This window comes from Sander vitreus, chromosome 1, assembly GCF_031162955.1.
Source record: "Sander vitreus isolate 19-12246 chromosome 1, sanVit1, whole genome shotgun sequence".
NCBI classification, from domain to species: Eukaryota; Metazoa; Chordata; class Actinopteri; order Perciformes; family Percidae; genus Sander; species Sander vitreus.
Window position 1 is genome coordinate 19,403,326 of NC_135855.1, and position 18,214 is coordinate 19,421,539.

General features: G+C 39.6%; 1 protein-coding gene across 3 annotated transcripts in view; it reads right to left on the minus strand.

Moving 5' to 3' along the window:
- Nucleotides 1-17,255, minus strand: part of LOC144515842 (ephrin type-A receptor 6-like) — a 65,221-nt gene extending 47,966 nt beyond the window's left edge. For 2 of the 3 annotated variants that reach the window (XM_078246998.1, XM_078247007.1), the window contains exons 1-2: nt 17,177-17,255; nt 7,521-7,585 (exon numbers count right to left, since the gene is read on the minus strand). In XM_078246998.1, coding sequence (XP_078103124.1) covers nt 7,521-7,585; nt 17,177-17,255 — 144 coding nt within the window. Of the gene's footprint in view, nt 1-7,520; nt 7,586-17,176 lie in introns of those variants that run through there. The other variant, XM_078247016.1, reaches the window with a different exon arrangement.
- Between the last annotated feature and the right edge of the window lie 959 nt (nt 17,256-18,214).

Here is an 18,214-nt window from a genome sequence, read left to right on the forward strand (position 1 = left end):
ATTCACGTACGCACACTTGTAGGTAATCTGTGATTTATAAAGGGAACATTGCTTACAGGTGTGCGTACACACGGTTTTATAAAGCTGACTTTTTCTTGGCGTACGCCATTTTGGGCTTTTGGGCGTACGTACACTTATAGTAAGGATCCTACGCACAGTTTTATAAATGAGACCCTAGGTCCGTTGTTCCACGACCAGGACAGAATCCGCATTGTTCTTCTTCAATATGAGGTTCGACCATTGGCCGAACCCTCCTTTCCAGCACCTTGGAGTATCCTTTTCCCCGGGAGGCTGAGAAGTGTGATACCCCTGTAACTGGCACAAACTCTCTGGTCCCCCGTTTTGAAGAGGGGAACCACCACCCCGGTCTGCCACTCCTTGGGCACTGTCCCAGACTTCCACGCAATGTTGAAGAGGTGTGTTCGATGATAGACCAGTTAGTAATTAAGGCCATTTTCAGTTCAACTCACTTCCAAACATATCTTGATATTAGCTATTATCTCTGTAGTTGTGATGAATTATTGATTTAATGTGAATCTGGGTGGTGGCGTCATGTTTTTCTTAAAACAATTTATGGTATTGTTGTTCTCCATAGCAAAAACCTGTGTAGGCTTGTTATTTGGCCCTGAAAATATCCCAGTATTTTGTTTCTATTTATTGGGTTTGCTCCCAAGGATTTATTACACTTTTAATAATAGCTGGAAAGCACAAGCAGTCTCCCTACCACCTCGTGTCCCGAATTAGACATAACATCATGGAAAAAATATTTTTGTTGCTGGTGGTTGCTCAGTCACAGCTGAAATATTTGTAAGAATGAAATCTACAGCATTTCCCCTTCAGGTATAGCCTGGTAAGAATGACATGCTACAATTAAATTAGTTTAATATCTGGATATTCTAAAGCCTTGATCAAATCTGTATTCATTGCACGTAAACATTGTTGTATGTGTTTAATAAAAAACACCAGCGGAGATTACTAAGGATTATTAAGTAAAAGTTGTTGTGTTTTAGGGGATTTATATTGCCTTTATGTTTTGGATATGGTCTCTCAAAGTGTTTGTGAATTCTTATTCATATTTTATTTGAGGTAAAGTATGCATTGCTCGTGATAAAAGTTGAGATAAGTAGTAGCACAGGAAGAAGAACTTGACATTTATATAGTAGTATCCCACCAGGCACCAACAACATTATGCAAGTATTTTTTATTTATTTGCTGAACACGTGAATTAGTACTCATGTCAAAAGCTGTAATAAGGCAGAACCTGTTATCTGCTGTGGTTCATCTTTAGATGATGTCAAGCTCATGCTGAACATCTCATCACTAACATCAAAAGAAACTAGTGGAAATCCAGCATTTCAGGACTGGGGTGTTTGCATGCAAACAGTTGTTATGAGTCTTTCTTGTCCTAAATCATATTCAGGATATGATGTTTATATAAGACATAAATTAACCCAGTTATCCATATCCCTGATCACTTGGTAATAACATTATCCAAGTCTCTGATCACTGTCTGCTGTCTGTGGTGGTGTGTAAACAAATCAGGATAAACCCACTTAAACTCAGATACTTTACTTAAGTAAAAGTACCAGTACATTAATGTAAAAATACTCAGTTACACGTTAAGCCCTTCCTTCAAGATCCTACACAAGTAAGAGTTCAGAAGTATTGTCAAAATAAAAAATACTTGTTTTGCAGTAAAATGTCCACTGTGGATGATATATTAATATATCTGAATTTATTTGTTTAATACTGATGCAATCAGTGAGTGGGTCCCTAATCAGCATTTTACTGTCATAGCTGGTTGAGCTGGAGCAAATTTCTCTACAGTAGATACAGTCAGATCAGATAAATCTGAGATTAGATGATTATTGGGGTAGGAGAGAAGCAAAAAACTAAATTCTGCCACACAAATTCATGTCACGTATTCAAACAGTTATTTAAATGAAACCATCTGAGAAGTTTAGAGGGGGAATGTCTTTTTGGTGGAACTGTTAACAACTCACATACATATACATACAGTTTGTAATGGGTCACAAGCCAATTGGTTGGAAACCACTGGTTTTATCTTAACAACCTCTGTCCACTTTACTTCGTATTGCTAGAGAAACAGGATAAGGGTGATACATGACATTCAGTGTATCTCAGCTTACAGTGGTGTCAGGCTTTTACCTGTATCAACAGGTACACTGTGATATTGTTAATTATCATATGCTTTGTTTACTCTGTCACCCTCGCTAAAGACGAGCATGCTCAGGCAGCCATCAGACATCCTGAAGCTGGATTGGGTGTTTACATGCCATCGTATTCCTTTTTCTCTTTGAGAAAGCAGGATCACACATTCTGGTTTTTCGAAAGTAAGATAATGATGTATCTGGGTTTCTGTAACAAGGACATGTTTCCAGTACAAGCATGTAAACGTTTTTTGAAGATTTTGAAAAGCAGCCTCCAGAAATGGCAGTTCTGTTTGCGTCTATGTTCTCTGTTGAATTGGTTTAAAGTATAACAGCACATTTTATTCCTAAAATGTTCCTACCAACATTTTCCTTCCTGACATCTGCACATCTAGCTTAAAAGAGGGCTAAATTTAGTTGAAAAGTGAATTATTTTAGATGTTAAGTTTACATTAACAGTATAGCCATCGTTTAAACATATTTTCATTGAATGACGCGGAGCCTGCAAACCATTTAAGTCAACTTGAATCGACCACTATACACTTATACATACACTCATGGTGGTGTACTTGCTCTCTTACTTTCTTACTCTCGCCAAAATGCAACCTAGGGTCTGTTTGTGAATTTACCCAAGTCAAATTTTCGTTTTCGGTCAAATGGCCTTTTGAATGGGAGTGCTAGGGGCACTACTATGATCACAGCAAAATCGCTATTTTTAAAACACTAAGAAGGCTCGACACAACATGAAACTTTGCTCGAAGTATCACCAGGGGCTCTACACATGAACTCGAGCATTGAGAACATTGTTTGTGTACAGAGTTTACTAAAAAGAGAGGTTTTGAACAACTCACTTTAGCAGTTGGTTTTTCCGCTCGCCGCCATCTTGCCAGTCAAAAAGTGTCAATCTCCAAATGCAAATGAACGCATCTATTGATTTTAGTATTGTTTCTTATATGAGGCTTCTTTTTCAACTACAAGGTCAATATTGTTTTTCACTAACGACAAAACAACGAATTATCCGTGCATTTATATGGAACTAAGCTTTAGGAGCTTTCCATCTTTACTCTCCTCCCTGTTACGTTGCATTTGGAGATCAACACTTTTTGACTGTCAAGATGGCAGCGAGCAGAAAAACCAACTGCTAAAGTGAGTTGTTCAAAACCTTTCATTTTAGTAAACTCTGTGTACACAAACAATGTTCTCAATGCTCAAATTCATGTGTAGAGCCCCTGGTGATACTTCGAGCAAAGTTTGTTGTGTCGAGCCTTCATAGTGTTTTAAAAATAGCGATTTTGATGCGATCATAATAGTGCCCCTAGCACTCCCATTCAAAAGACCATTTGACCGAAAACGAAAATACTGTCAATCTTAAAAGTGGCGCTTCCGTCCTAATTATGCTTTTAAACGAAAGTTTGACTTGGGTACTCTGCATGGCAGCTGCCACACGGCTCACCTGAAAGCTATGCTGTCAATTACTGCTAGTGCTGCCACGGTTCATACAGCATGTCAAAAGCCCAACCGCCACCCCAGCATCCACCTGTAGGCTCTGGGTCTACCTTCCCTCAGGGGGTAAAGTTAGTATCATTGCTCATCACACCTTCCTGTGCTGTGGGGTTCCTTGTGTTGGGAAAGTCAGAGTCTAGACGCCCAACAGCAATGCTGTAGATATATTCTACAATCGCATAATAATCCATTCTACATGACTTGGCAGGCTGAATTATATTTCATTGTGAAACACATGTTGAAGTAAAGCATTGAAATGCTGTTGAAACAATTATATGTAACTTGGACTGTTCCCTTTTCAATCATGTTTAGTTTCAGTTTTAACCTTGACATATAGGTGTTTTTTGACCCTCGCAAATCACCAAATCATTGGGCCTCATTCACCAATATCTTCCTAAGTTTTCTCTTAAATATGTTCTTAAGAAAGTCCCTAAGAAAAGTCTACGTCGGATTCATGACGTGTTCTTAAATAGCAGAATTGTTCGCACCTGTGTTCTTAGAATTGATGAATCCCACGTCTTCGTAATTGAAAGCACATGCCAGTTGTTCCTAATTAGCATAATAAAACGCCCCGCAAATTCCCATATAAGGACATGACATTTCCTGTGCACCTCCTGGGAAGCGGGAGACTGCGTTCAAGAGATAATTGTCGTTGTCGCAGATGACTTGTACATTGCAGTGATGGAGGAAGTACTGAATCTCAGTAAAAGTACAAATAACCAGAGACATATTTACTTTAGTAAAAGTAGAAGATGTCCAATACCACAAACAAGGCCAGCTGGCTTTTAAAAAAAGTTCCTATCGTAACCAGCATAAAACGGAAATATGTTGTTAGAATGGAATGCGGTTGGTTTTATTCATGGATGTATTTTAAGACGGTTTTATTTTCTTTAACCATGCAAGTAAGCAAATAAAGTGTGTGAAGCAGCGAAAATGGGGAGGAGATGTGAAGAGGTCCAGCCAAATAAATAAGATATGAACGCGTCTTACGCTGCCTGGCGGAGGAGTAAACGATGCTGTGGAGAGGCAACTAAAAATAATAATATAAAAATAAAAAACAAACATTTTCATTTTCACTTTTACCGGAGGCTGTATTACCGAGGGTCAGCGGCACTGCGCCCAGGCTCTGGAGCACCGGAGCCGGCTTGGAAGCCGATGGAGGATCGGCGGTGCCCACATATATATTTATGGCAACACTTCACTGGTGAGACAAAAACGTGTGATGGTCAGGAAGACGTTTTGGCAGGGGGAAAAACTGATCAGAAAATGTAACGGAACGTTGTAGAAATGTAGTGGAGTAGAAAGTATAGATAATTGCTGCAAAATGTAACGAAGTAAAAAACACTCCATTTTGGCCCTATACAGTGGGGCAAAAAAGTATTTAGTCAGCCACCAATTGTGCAAGTTCTCCCACTTAAAAAGATGAGAGAGGCCTGTAATTGTCATCATAGGTACACTTCAACTATGAGAGACAAAATGAGAAAAAAAAATCCAGAAAATCACATTGTAGGATTTTAAATGAATTTATTTGCAAATTCCTTGGGAAAATAAGTCCACAACCTCAAACAGTCACACTCCAAACTCCACTATGGCCAAGACCAAAGAGCTGTCAAAGGGCACCAGAAACAAAATTGTAGACCTGCACCAGGGTGGGAAGACTGAATCTGCAATAGGTAAGCAGCTTGGTGTGAAGAAATCAACTGTGGGAGCAATTATAAGAAAATGGAAGACATACAAGACCACTAATAATCTCCCTCGATCCGGGGGTCCACGCAAGATCTCATCCCATGGGGTCAAAATGATCACAAAAATCCCCAAACCACACGGGGGGACCTAGTGAATGACCTGCAGAGAGCTGGGACCAAAGTAACAAAGGCTACCATCAGTAACACACTACGCCGCCAGGGACTCAAATCCTGCAGTGCCAGACGTGTCCCCCTGCTTAAGCCAGTACATGTCCAGGCCCATCTGGAGTTTGCTAGAGAGCATTTGGATGATCCAGAAGAGGATTGGGAGAATGTCATATGGTCAGATGAAACCAAAATAGAACATTTTGGTAAAAACTCAACTCGTCGTGTTTGGAGGGGAAAGAATGCTGAGTTGCATCCAAAGAACACCATACCTACTGTGAAGCATGGGGGTGGAAACATCATGCTTTGGGGCTGTTTTTCTGCAAAAGGACCAGGACAACTGATCCGTGTAAAGGAAAGAATGAATGGGGCCATGTATCGTGAGATTTTGAGTGAAAACCTCCTTCCATCAGCAAGGGCATTGAAGATGAAACGTGGCTGGGTCTTTCAGCATGACAATGATCCCAAACACACCGCCCGGGCAACGAAGGAGTGGCTTCGTAAGAAGCATTTCAAGGTCCTGGACTGGCCTAGCCAGTCTCCAGATCTCAACCCCATAGAAAATCTTTGGAGGGAGTTGAAAGTCTGTGTTGCCCAGCAACAGCCCCAAAACATCACTGCTCTAGAGGAGATCTGCATGGAGGAATGGGCCAAAATACCAGCAACAGTGTGTGAAAACCTTGTGAAGACTTACAGAAAACGTTTGACCCCTGTCATTGCCAACAAAGGGTATATAACAAAGTATTGAGATGAACTTTTGTTATTGACCAAATACGTATTTTCCACCATAATTTGCAAATAAATTCATTAAAAATCCTACAATGTGATTTTCTGGATTTTTTTTTATCATTTTGTCTCTCATAGTTGAAGTGTACCTATGATGAAAATTACAGGCCTCGCTCATCTTTTTAAGTGGGAGAACTTGCACAATTGGTGGCTGACTAAATACTTTTTTGCCCCACTGTAAATAGCGTGATCAATCACCAAATAACGCAGGATTTAATCAGTTTAATTGCTGATGTAAATTGCAGTGTTAGTGTTTCTTTACATACTGTGATTTCTTTTTCAACAAATGATCAGAAATACATTACAGTACAATACTATCATTGTAAACAACTGTAGAATTAAATAAAATGCAGTAACCAATTATTTGGAGCAAATTGTCATCACTCAAATGTGCGTAAGAGTGCTCTTGAGTGTTCGTAGACTTTGTTCTTAGCTAAGAACAAATCCAAGATAAGAAAACATTAGTGAATGTCAGAATCTTCGTACAAAGTGCGTAAGTGGGGTTTAAGAACACATTTCTTCATAAGAACGGTTGGTGAATGAGGCACAATGTTTAATGGATGACACATTGGTCTGACTACTGTCAGAAAGGTTGGCATGTAAAACATGTAACCTGCTGCCTGTATGATTTTTAATGACCCAGGTCCTGTCTGTCTAACGTACAGTAAGTGTAAACATTTGACAACTTTGACTACTCTGTCTCAAGGGTTCAGTTTTGGAAATAGGTTGTAGGTCAGGTCAGGACAGTTGGATGTTCATACATTATTTTAATGGATGCACGTTTGTAAAGAAACAACAAGTGCTCAAAGCTTCAGTGCGTAATTTTTTTTATATTAATGAACGTCCGTTACATTCAAGCCAATACCAAATGAGTTGTTACAAAGACTCTCTCTGTATTTCTCAGTATGGCTGTGTTCAGAAGATTGTGTCATCCAGCGACTTTCGCACGCAGAAAATCAAGTTAAGATACAGTAATTACCTCTTCTGAAGAGTCCATCATGTTTTTTTAATCCTACGTGTCCACCTTGGCTACTAGCAACTGCGTGGAGGAAGGGTGGGGGCGGTGTGCGATCACGGAAGGCTTGTATCATGTGGACGTGCCAACAGTTTTGTTGTCATTACTTAGAATTGCTCATGGGGGCGACAGAAACTACGCACTATAGCTTTAACAGTGAATACTCATATTTTAAGAAATGCTAATGTTACTTACCCCATTGACAGGATAGGTCTTCCAGTCCAGTTCTCCTAGCACTGTCGTAGTGTCCAACAGAACCACTAGGAGAGAGAGAGAGAGAGAGAGAGAGAGAGAGAGAGAGAGAGAGAGAGAGAGTGAGTGGTGCAAAATAAAGTAATGTAAAAATGAGGAGAAAAGTTGGAAGAGTGAAAGAACAACAGTATAAGCACAAAGAGTGACAGGAGAGAGCAGAGAGGGGAAGAGAGAGAGAGAGTGTGAGAGGGGTTGGACAGTGAATTTAAAAAGAAGAGAAATGGAGGTGACAAAACAGGAAGAAAGCAGACAATAGTTATCAAGCTGTCAATGAGGAGCTGACAGAGCTGTAAAGCCCTTATCAGAGTCAACCACCTATGAAATAACGGCTCTTAGGAAAGTGCAGGACAACAGCAACACTAACACAGATCCATCCTCAATCTGGAAGTCTGAAAGATTAGTACTCTCCTTCTCAGAGGTCAGGACTTTTCTGTGCTACATGACATCAAAGATGAGCTAAAGATGAATGAATGGGAAAGATGGAAGGACTATGGGAACTTTGAATATTTAACTAAACTGAATGTGACTTAATTCAAACTAATTTAAGACAAATACAGCCAACCTTTATGAATAGTGACCCCTTCACTAGCAATAACACATTGTTTGGCGTTAACTGAAGTTCCCCCTTGAGCTAATTGATATCATTTTGTCACTTGATACCACAGCCCAGTATCCCTAGAAAGTATGCCCATATTGGATGATTCCTCACAATTTAGATCTGGTTCCAATTATCAGTGCCAACGCAATAAGTAGTGTCCCCTAGACTATGTGTAGCGAGGAGATAAGTAACAATATGGAGGTTTGGACGATGGATGGACGTGTGTTCTTTTGTGTCTTTCATGCAGGAGACTGAAGTTTGCCTCCCATCACATTCAGTACCTGCAATTAACATTTGCTGTTTTATTAACCACAGCCATTCCCTAAACTTAAACTTATGTGTTTTAGTTGCCTGACTAACCACACTTTATTTATTTGTCATGAACACAATCTTAACCATATGTAACCATACCATAGTTGACATGCACAGATATTATAGAAATTAGGAATTAATTTTAATTAAGAACCCAATGAGAACTCAGTGAGAGAATTTTTTATTAAAAAATGGACACAAAATGTTTAGCAGAATCGCCCAATATGGATGTTTTTATCTAACGATAGGGTTGGATAGCAGCAATGAGATGTGTAAACAAATTTTGTCAAATTGGGACAATGCTGATATGTATAGATTACCGAATGCACATGATGATCTTGGCCTCATTGTTTTGAAAGTGCAAAATCGCAACAATAGCCGACCTGTCAGACTTGGGAAATTTCATTCGTTGTAATGTGCATTAGTGCATAAGTCCTGCAGCATCTGGGACACCTTGTGATAACCTGACAAATAAAAAAGAGATTGTTTTTGTCTTCTTTCGCTTAGTTTGGCAATTTATACAATGTCATCTTTGTCAACCCTGTCTCCTTCCTAAAGAAATATTTTCCCATTAGGGTTGACAATCGATTCAAATATTGACTCGTTTAATCGTACATTTATCACATTCTGTTCTATCATGGTAGCAGACAAATATGTTTGCTTTATGGAAATTTATATTATTATTGCAACAATCCAAAACAATGACAAATACTGTCGAGAATATTCTCCAGAATAACCTCAAAGATACTGTATGCTTAAAAAATATGCTGAAAGAATAATAGGGCAAATCCAAGCCCATCAAGCAACAGCAGATGGGCATATTGACCTGAATGTAACATTACTTGGTAATACTAACACACTGAGTATGTTTCCATTCCACTATTTTTCAGAATATGACAACCACAGAAATAAAATTGTATTTCTATGATGACAAAATCCATTTGATTTTGGGTCATGATTTTGGGTCAGCTTATTCTGTTTGGAAATTCCAAATAAGGCCGTTTTCCAAATATAGCATTTTCCGATTAAGACGTGGGCTAGCTAGTGTTATTCGGGTTTTAAGAGCTTTTTTTGGACTTGTATGCAGCATATTCTGAATATGCGTCTCAATCAAGGTTTTTACCGCAGTTTACAACAGTTTATGGCCCCTTGCCTGTTTAGGGCTCACGGTCTGGGTTCTATGGTTGTTTTACACAAACCAACTAACCAACAGTTTGCAAGGCTGCGTTAGAGATGCATGCCCAAAAGAAAAGCCCACATCTCTGGTGGGAAGGAGAAACACACTTACTTTAAACATTAAATATTTGGATATCAACAGGTTTTTGGACATGGGCAAATATTCCAACGCTGGTGTATTTTTTTCCTGAAATATATATTTTTCTCAAAATATCACGACTCCTCCAAATCTCAGAGAACAAAGATGAGTTATAATTTGAATGTGCCACCAAGTTTAGAACATGAGCACACATCTTGCTGAAACACATCTGAGCTACTAAAGTCCAGGGGTTTATTAACAATTAAAATTAATGCATGTATCATTGAGGTGAATAAGTCCCACATGCACATTTAAAGAGGTTACTTCCCCAACAAATGATTCAAAAGAGGGAAGAGTAAATGATGCCTACATGTGTGCTGACTCAGTCAGAAGAGATAATTAGAAAAGTTGATCTACAGGAGAAAAAATAGTTGAAAGCAATACAGAGTGCCTGAGAGCCTGGTTGCAATACATAGGCCTACAATTATGTTTTTATATTTTGAATTGTCATCTATGTTTCCCTTTACATAAATAAAGATATTTCCAACATAAATTGATGCAGAAAAATTCACCAGAAAGCAGGAAATTAAGTGTTTAATGCTCAAACTTTTCTGGGGGAGAACCCCCACACCCCCTACATCATATGTCACAGTATAAATCTGGAAACAAAACCTATGCCTTTGGGTTGCCAAGCCATTCGTTAGGCCATATTGTGTGTGCAAGCTAACTAACATCTACAAACTGGGCAGATGAAATGAACATACACTGGCTATTAACAAGCTGGGCAAGCCGAGCGCTGTTTTTGTAATCTGCTCTTTGTGCTATTGCATTCAGTTTATTTAAATAAACCCCGAAAATACTCAAGTCCTAGAAAGGACCCTGGTATATAGTACTCAATACAATATGTACCTGTGTGTAGTCTATAAAAACAGTCTAAAAACAGTATGTACATACTTTGACTTTAATAAAGAGAAGAGAAGGATTGTCCTGTATCGTTCTTTGTGAGAGAGGAGCTGAACATTCACCATACAATATTATATTTACTGGTACAATATTTAATTTGCGACTAACCGCGAGTCAATATTTTAATTGATTGTCAACCCTAATGGGAACATATTTTTTTTAGGAAGGAGACAGGGTTGACAAAGATGACATTGTAAAACGTAATTGAGAATGCAGTTTAGATGTATGGGAATGGATTTTTAGGAGACAGGGCTGTCTCTGTATGTCATGCAAGTCGTGAAACAGGTTATCTCTGGTTGGTCAAGGTCCAACATTTAGTCTGCCGTGTCTCTCTGCCAAGTCGTGCCAATAATTTATGACTCTAATAGCTAATCTGACACAGTCAACACTTCAAAAGACAAAAATATAGTGTAATCTAATCTCAGCATTAGTGTTTGTTGATGTTTTTGTGTCAGCATATTAACAAGTTTGTTTCTTCGTGTGTGTCCGTGACCACATTGTGTACATACAAGTGTAACATTCTCAAGCTGTCTGCACTCTGGTCACGGCTCAGTCATGAAGAGAGCCATTATCTGGCCCTTGCTGAGTCCCCTGAGCCAATTTGATATGATGAATGTGCAATTTCCTTTGTCTCCGCACAGCCAGTTAATTACAATCTCTATCAATAAAGCGCGTCCCACTTCAGTGGTCGACATTGTAGACCAAAGAGTCACATCTTCAGACGACCTGTCACTCCAGTGTACGGCAGACTGCCAAATCTGGACTAATTTAATGGGGTTGCTCTTGTTTTGAGTTTTGAGTCAGATAACCAGAGAAGATACACTTTAGCGAGACTAAATGAACCACTTCAGTATTTACAGAGACTTCATTTAGCCTTGATCTTCTGCTGGTAATTAAGGGCTGCATTATAAAATGATGGCCTAGCCTCTGTTTAAAAGGAGGACATAGAGAGAGGGAGGGAGGAAGGGAGGGAGGGAGGAAGGGAAAGAGACTGTAAGACAAAGAGAGACAGAGAGATATTGATTTTTGACTAAATTAGAAAAACTATCTTTCATAATCATGAGCGATGTTCCATACCATGTTTGACAGCAGCAAACTTTTTTTTTTTACCAACTCCCTTCACTGTCTGTCTGTCCCTCTCTTACACACACACACACACACACACACACACACACACACACACACACACACACACACACACACACACACACACACACACACACACACACACACACAGACCATACACAGTAATGTAGTCATAAAATAATTAAATTCCTGCAACTGTCTTTGGAGCCCGGAAATAATAGATGACCCAAGACCACAGTGCTGAATTTGATACACAGATTTTCTCACTCAAAGCACACACACACACACACACACACACACACACACACACACACACACACACACACACACACACACACACACACACACACACACACACACACACACACACACACACATATGCCAACGAGTATTTATCAAAAGGACAAATCACATTACTCTTGTCTGGGTATTGTGTCTGGAAACATAATCATCTGCAACTGTCCTAGGACCATAGGAAATTATCACATTTTAGAATAGAAGGTGGGCACAAATAATCTATATACCAGTAAATTGCCACAATTTGTCTTGTGATATCTCATTGATACACTTGCGCTGATATTATCCAAACACTGAATCCTGAAGCTAAACTAAATGTATTCAGATGTTTTCAGCATTGAGGCTCCCATTACTGAAAGCATTGTTGTCAGCTCAGCCATGAAATGCAGCATGTTACTACCTGGTTAAGAACTTACTGAAACACAGAAACAATCACAATGTAATAACTCTGTTGTAGATAGGGTGGTTGCTGAGCTATTAGTCGTAATAACAATTCTTGTATAGGCCTAGTTTTGTACTGAACAAAAAAGTTTGTACCTGCAACAGACAAACTTCCGCAGCATTTGACACTGAAAACAGTCACAAATGCAGTCACTGTTAACGTCACAACAACTCCAATGTCACAACAGAAAATTACAACTTGTTGCTTTTTAGATTTGTGTTGTGTTGTGTGTTTAGTGGTCTTAACAAGGTGCTGGGTGGCAGATGTATTAACTTTGGAGAGAACCAGGCTAGCTCTTTAGTTAATCATCTCCTAGTTTCGCTTTGCCAGACCTTCCTCCACAGTGCTGCGGAGGAGGGTCTGGCTACCAATCACAATTGTCATGGGCGGCGCTATATAGGATATAGACTAATCATCTCCTACCTCACAGACATGAGTGTGGTATCAATTACCTAACCTATTACCACAATTGCCAACTAACTCAGAGTAAGTCCGAAAAATAATCAGTGTATTCCTACACAGGTACTAGGTACACAGCCTTCATTGAGCTGTAGTGTTCAGAAAATTGCTGCATATGTCTGTGGATGACAGAGGGGCGTCAGACTGGGGGGGCTGAGTACTCAGGGCCCTCATGTGAGGAGGGCCCAAAAAGATGCTAGAATGAATAGCTGTGGATGCGGGGAGGGGCCCATAGAAAATGCCTTTCTACAGGGCCCAGAATTTTGTGCTATGCCCCTGGGGTGACATAGGGAAATGTACATATATATATTCCCACTCAAAAGCTAGACATTAAGTTAGAATCCTCAATTATTTAAGTATTTGGCTGAGGATATTCAAGTAGACAAGCACTTGGCTGAGATCCCCCAGAGAGATAGGCATTTCTATATGGGCCCTTGTTTTTTTCAGTTTCCAGGATGTGGTTTCAGAAAGCCATTGGGAGAGGAAGAATCATTATTTTCTATATATGATATGATAATAAAAGTCGACAGCAGCATCTAATTCCCCTGATCATGACACAGATGATGCTGTAGCCTTGTATTAAAAGAGGAAGACAGCATCTGCCTGAATGCTACTGCTGTGTTGGGATAAGATGTTATAGAGATGTCAGACCCCCTCCTTTATAACAAAGAAATGTTTAAGTATTTAGTCAATTGAGTGATGCGTTGATTGACCGAAAATTTACCAATGACACATTGATTCATATGTGAGCCATTCATCAAGTGAAAATATGAAGTACTTGCTAGTTAAAGCTTCTCAGATGTGAGGATTTTCTTGCTTGTGAACTGAATACCTTTCAGACAAAATACCCATTTGACCGTTCACTAAACCCCACCCCCCAAACCACGATCGTCCAATCGTAGCTTAGCAAACATAACAAGGAGTTCACAAGAAAGTTTACAGTCCAACCAAAGAGAAAGCCTTTGGCCAGACACATTGGTTAGTCTTTTCTTTTTTATAAAGGGAAATCATACTGTTTAAAAATACAAACAAAGCTAAACATCAGCAGTTTATGTTAAGAAGATACAGAACAGTTTGATGTTTCTTTTACAACAATACAAAACCAGCAACATAAGACAATAAGTGAAAAGGTTTGAAAGGATGATGTGTTATGGTTGGCTGCAGTATAATGAGTAGAGATGGGTTTTCAATGTGGATTTAAAAATGTCAACTGAGTGAGCTTCTTCTTCTAAGATGTAGTGGGAGGCCATTCCAAAGATGAGGGGCACGGTAGGAGAAGGAGAATGCTCTCTACTTTTCCTGCGACAGCTTTCCGACCGTGGTCAGAAAGCACAGGGGATACACTTTGTTTCTCCCTCTACGCCTCCAGAGTCGGTACTTGCTCTGAAGCTAATCCCCATCACTCTCTCACTCGCTCTGCCACACACTGCCCACGCGCACACACACACACACGCCGGCTCTGCTATTCTCTCAAAGAGAAACGCTAGAATGACGCAGACACCAGCGCACAAGTATAAACCTCAGGCTACCGCGTAAGCTCTGCGTAGAGCCCCTGCAGAACCATAAATCCTGCTTTAGGCTACTGCTATTTCAGAGCCATGGTCGGGTCATATATTCTAACTTGCACAAACTCTCTGCCTCTGCACTCTCTGCTACTAGGTGATAAGACCATGGCCATGTATGTTGGTCATTTTGCTAACAAGGGGGATGGCATCCCTCCTCATGTCACCTACTGCGTATAATACTAGAACTAATGTTACACTGCAGTACAAGAACAATGATGCTTGTTTATTTCCATGTATTCTATATGGTGAGCCGGTGAGGATGCTGACCTGGGGCTTTTAGTACGATCAATTATAGAGTGTGGTCTAGACCTACTCTATCTGTAAAGTGTCCTGAGATAATTCCTGTTATGATTTGACACTATAAATAAAAAAAATGGAATGCATTAAGACCCCATTTACAGGATTCCCCTTTTGAATCAAGTCAGCTGGAAACTAGTGAAAGTGTCTTCAAACAACTCATGGAGCTAACGTTAGAATAATTATCTAGCTAGCTACCATCAGCCAATAAAATTGGTCGTCGACAGGACTATGTCTGAAATAAACACGTTGTTTAAAAAATTACTATGAGTTTTAAGTGGTAAATCTGCCACCATTATTGTAATCCGTTATATATGTGTTACATACTTGACAGACGCATAGCAACAGTAGCTAAGGGGGGGGGGGGGGGGGGTCGGGAGAGACATCACATAGGCAAGGTAACTTCAGACAAGAATTTACTAATATCTATGACATAATTTAGACCAAATTACTTTGTATTGACCACAAACAGCTAAATGACAGATAAATAACCTGTTATATAAAAACATCTAATCTCTCTCACTTTCTCAGTCTGAGCGGACAAACACAAGTGATACACATTCATTAGAAAACTCACTCAGATAATTTGCACCTGGCTAACATATGCTTGCTCTCACTATATATTAAACTCCTAACATTGTCATTTTTTTCAAGTTTTCCCCTGTGTGCATCACCTCCAATTCTAGCCTGTCACCACCACAGGAAGACAGGCATCCTGTGGGGAAAACTGAGCACACACACACATACGCACACACGCACACACACACACACACGCACGCACGCACGCACGCACACACACACACACACACACACACACACACACACACACACACACACACACAAAGACACTGAAAAATGAAGTGGAGACTTTGACATTTGGCTCCTGTCGTCTTTGAAAATGTGTATCCTAAACATTAAACATTCAGGAAGGAATACCAAACTGACCTCTGAAAATGTGCGAAGTGGAAGATGTCAAGAACAGATTGCATTATGGCAACCATACCCACGTGACTTATGAGTACTGAGGGGAGATACAATTATTATGTCCTGTGTTTCTCATGCATATGCAAGTGTACACACTGACTATGTGACTGGAAATGAATCATGAAAAGTAGGAAATTATTCTCATACATTTAGTGAAAACCACTGGCCCAAAATATTATATTACAGACAGAAGACAGGCATCTCAAAAGTATCAGTATAGCTGACCGAGTGTGTCAGAGGCTGACATTTGTTGTCTGCCTCTGTGGTATCTATAGCTGTGGCAATGTTTCTGTGCAGAAACGTTGATCAGATTTTGGAGGTGAAGTATAATGTCAGGGCTTCTTCCATAATTTGGCAGATGGAGCTTCTGTCTGTAACAGCATCACAACCCTATGGGTATAATTTTGTTTGCATTTTGATGCTGTAAATGTGTATGCCAATGTGTATTTATTGTAAAATTTAAAATAAAATGAATCTCTTTTGGGATGTTCAGTTGGTTGAAAACATATACAAACTATACAGTATCAATGATTAAATTACATTTGATTAACTAAAACATGATTATCACCACCACATATGTGTTGTAAACTATACAGTATGAATGTTTAGGAGTACAGATAGATCATTCCATTCTCAGTCTTAGTTATCAAGATAAATACTGAAACCAAGAATGACATCTTTTGGTTTAACCAACACTCTTGCATGCATTTTGAAGCTGCACATGTACAAATGTGTAGTTTTGATTTGGTTTAGAGTCAGACTAATCTACTTTAAAAGAGGTTGAAAAAGTATCAAAGACATTAATTTTTACTGTTTAATGTTTTAAAGTGGTGTTGTGTAATATATACAGTATCAATAACTAAGACAGATACATCTAATGAAACCAAGGAACCAAATACATTTTTAGGCTGTGCACGCATGTCTGAATGCGTTTTCTGTTGTTGTTGTTGTTGTTGTTGTTGTTGTTGTTGTTGTTGTTTGACAAATTCCAGATAGACCCACTGTCATCTAATGTTTAAACCAAGAGACATATCTTGGTTCAACCAACAAATTGACATTGGAGGTAAATAGCAAAACACTTGAAGTCAAACACATTAATGGTGTCATTATTATGTACAACATAGCATCGAATCACCTGTGAAAAGATTACGCTGTCATGGCACAAATAAGTGAAGGAATTCCATTCTTTACATTATTTAACTGCAAAAACAGTAAGTTACCTTGTGTTTTGCGCGTATTGGGCAGAGCAGATCGAGGATTGACATTTTTGGGAAATACTTTGAAATGATCAGATCCACCCTTGTTCGATGTCTGTGTTTTTTAGATGCTCTTTATACTCACCTTGGTTTGTGGTTCCCGGGTCCGACAGGATACTTCTAAGCAAGAACAAAAACACACCGTATTTCCCACCGGAGCACATCGTTGAGTCAGACACAAGTGCGCTCTGAACTAAAACGCTGCACAGACTCCTAAATAGATCCCCAAAATGAAAAAATAAGGAGCTTTCATGAACGACGCTCAGAAATCTTCCCCGTATCCAGAGTTGTTATTTATTTATTTATTTTGCATCCATCCCGAACCTCTCCATGTGGAGACGGGCAGATATACGATGTAAACGGCCAGCCATTGCGCACAAAAAAAACCCGACGGATTGAGCTGTAGCAAGTTAGAACATAAATAAGTAAATGGAGGATTTTGTCTGGAAACCTTAAACACGGACAGGTCGGAATAGAAAGACTATCCCAAAAGCGAACTTCCCCGATGAGTGTTTGTGGTAAAGTCAGTCTGTTTGTCATTTAATGTTTTTTATTCCAAAACAAGGGAATGATGGAGAGAATGGGAAAATCCCGGACTTCCCGCCTCACTTTCAGCCAGTGCATCCCTGTGTCTCTGTACCACTGCGTGTGTATCTCTCTCTCTCTCTCTCTCTCTCTCTCTCTCTCTCTCTCTCTCTCTCTCTCTCTCTCTCTCTCTCTCTCTCTCTATCTCTCTCCTCAGAAAAGGAGGGATGCTCTGGCGCAAGCAGAGTAGCCGATTTATTTTAACACAATCTTACTTGTCTTTGTGCTATTTGTCTTTGTGCTATTTCTTACTTTAAATGACGTAAAACGCGCGGGTCACTCGTTTCCCTCAGACGGAATGTGTGGTCTTCTCTGTTATTGATTCAGGGGGAGACAGAAACACTGGGGAGATGGAAGGAAATATGAAGCCATTATTAAAGTCGGTCTATCCATCTCTGTGCCATGATGTAGGTTATACCTGGCTGCATTGGATTATGTTGTAGGAATAGTAATGTGTCTGGGCCAGTTTCTATTTATGGTGGCAGGGGAGGAAGGCAAGCAGACAAATAGAGTATAAGTTGATATGGGGCATGGTGGG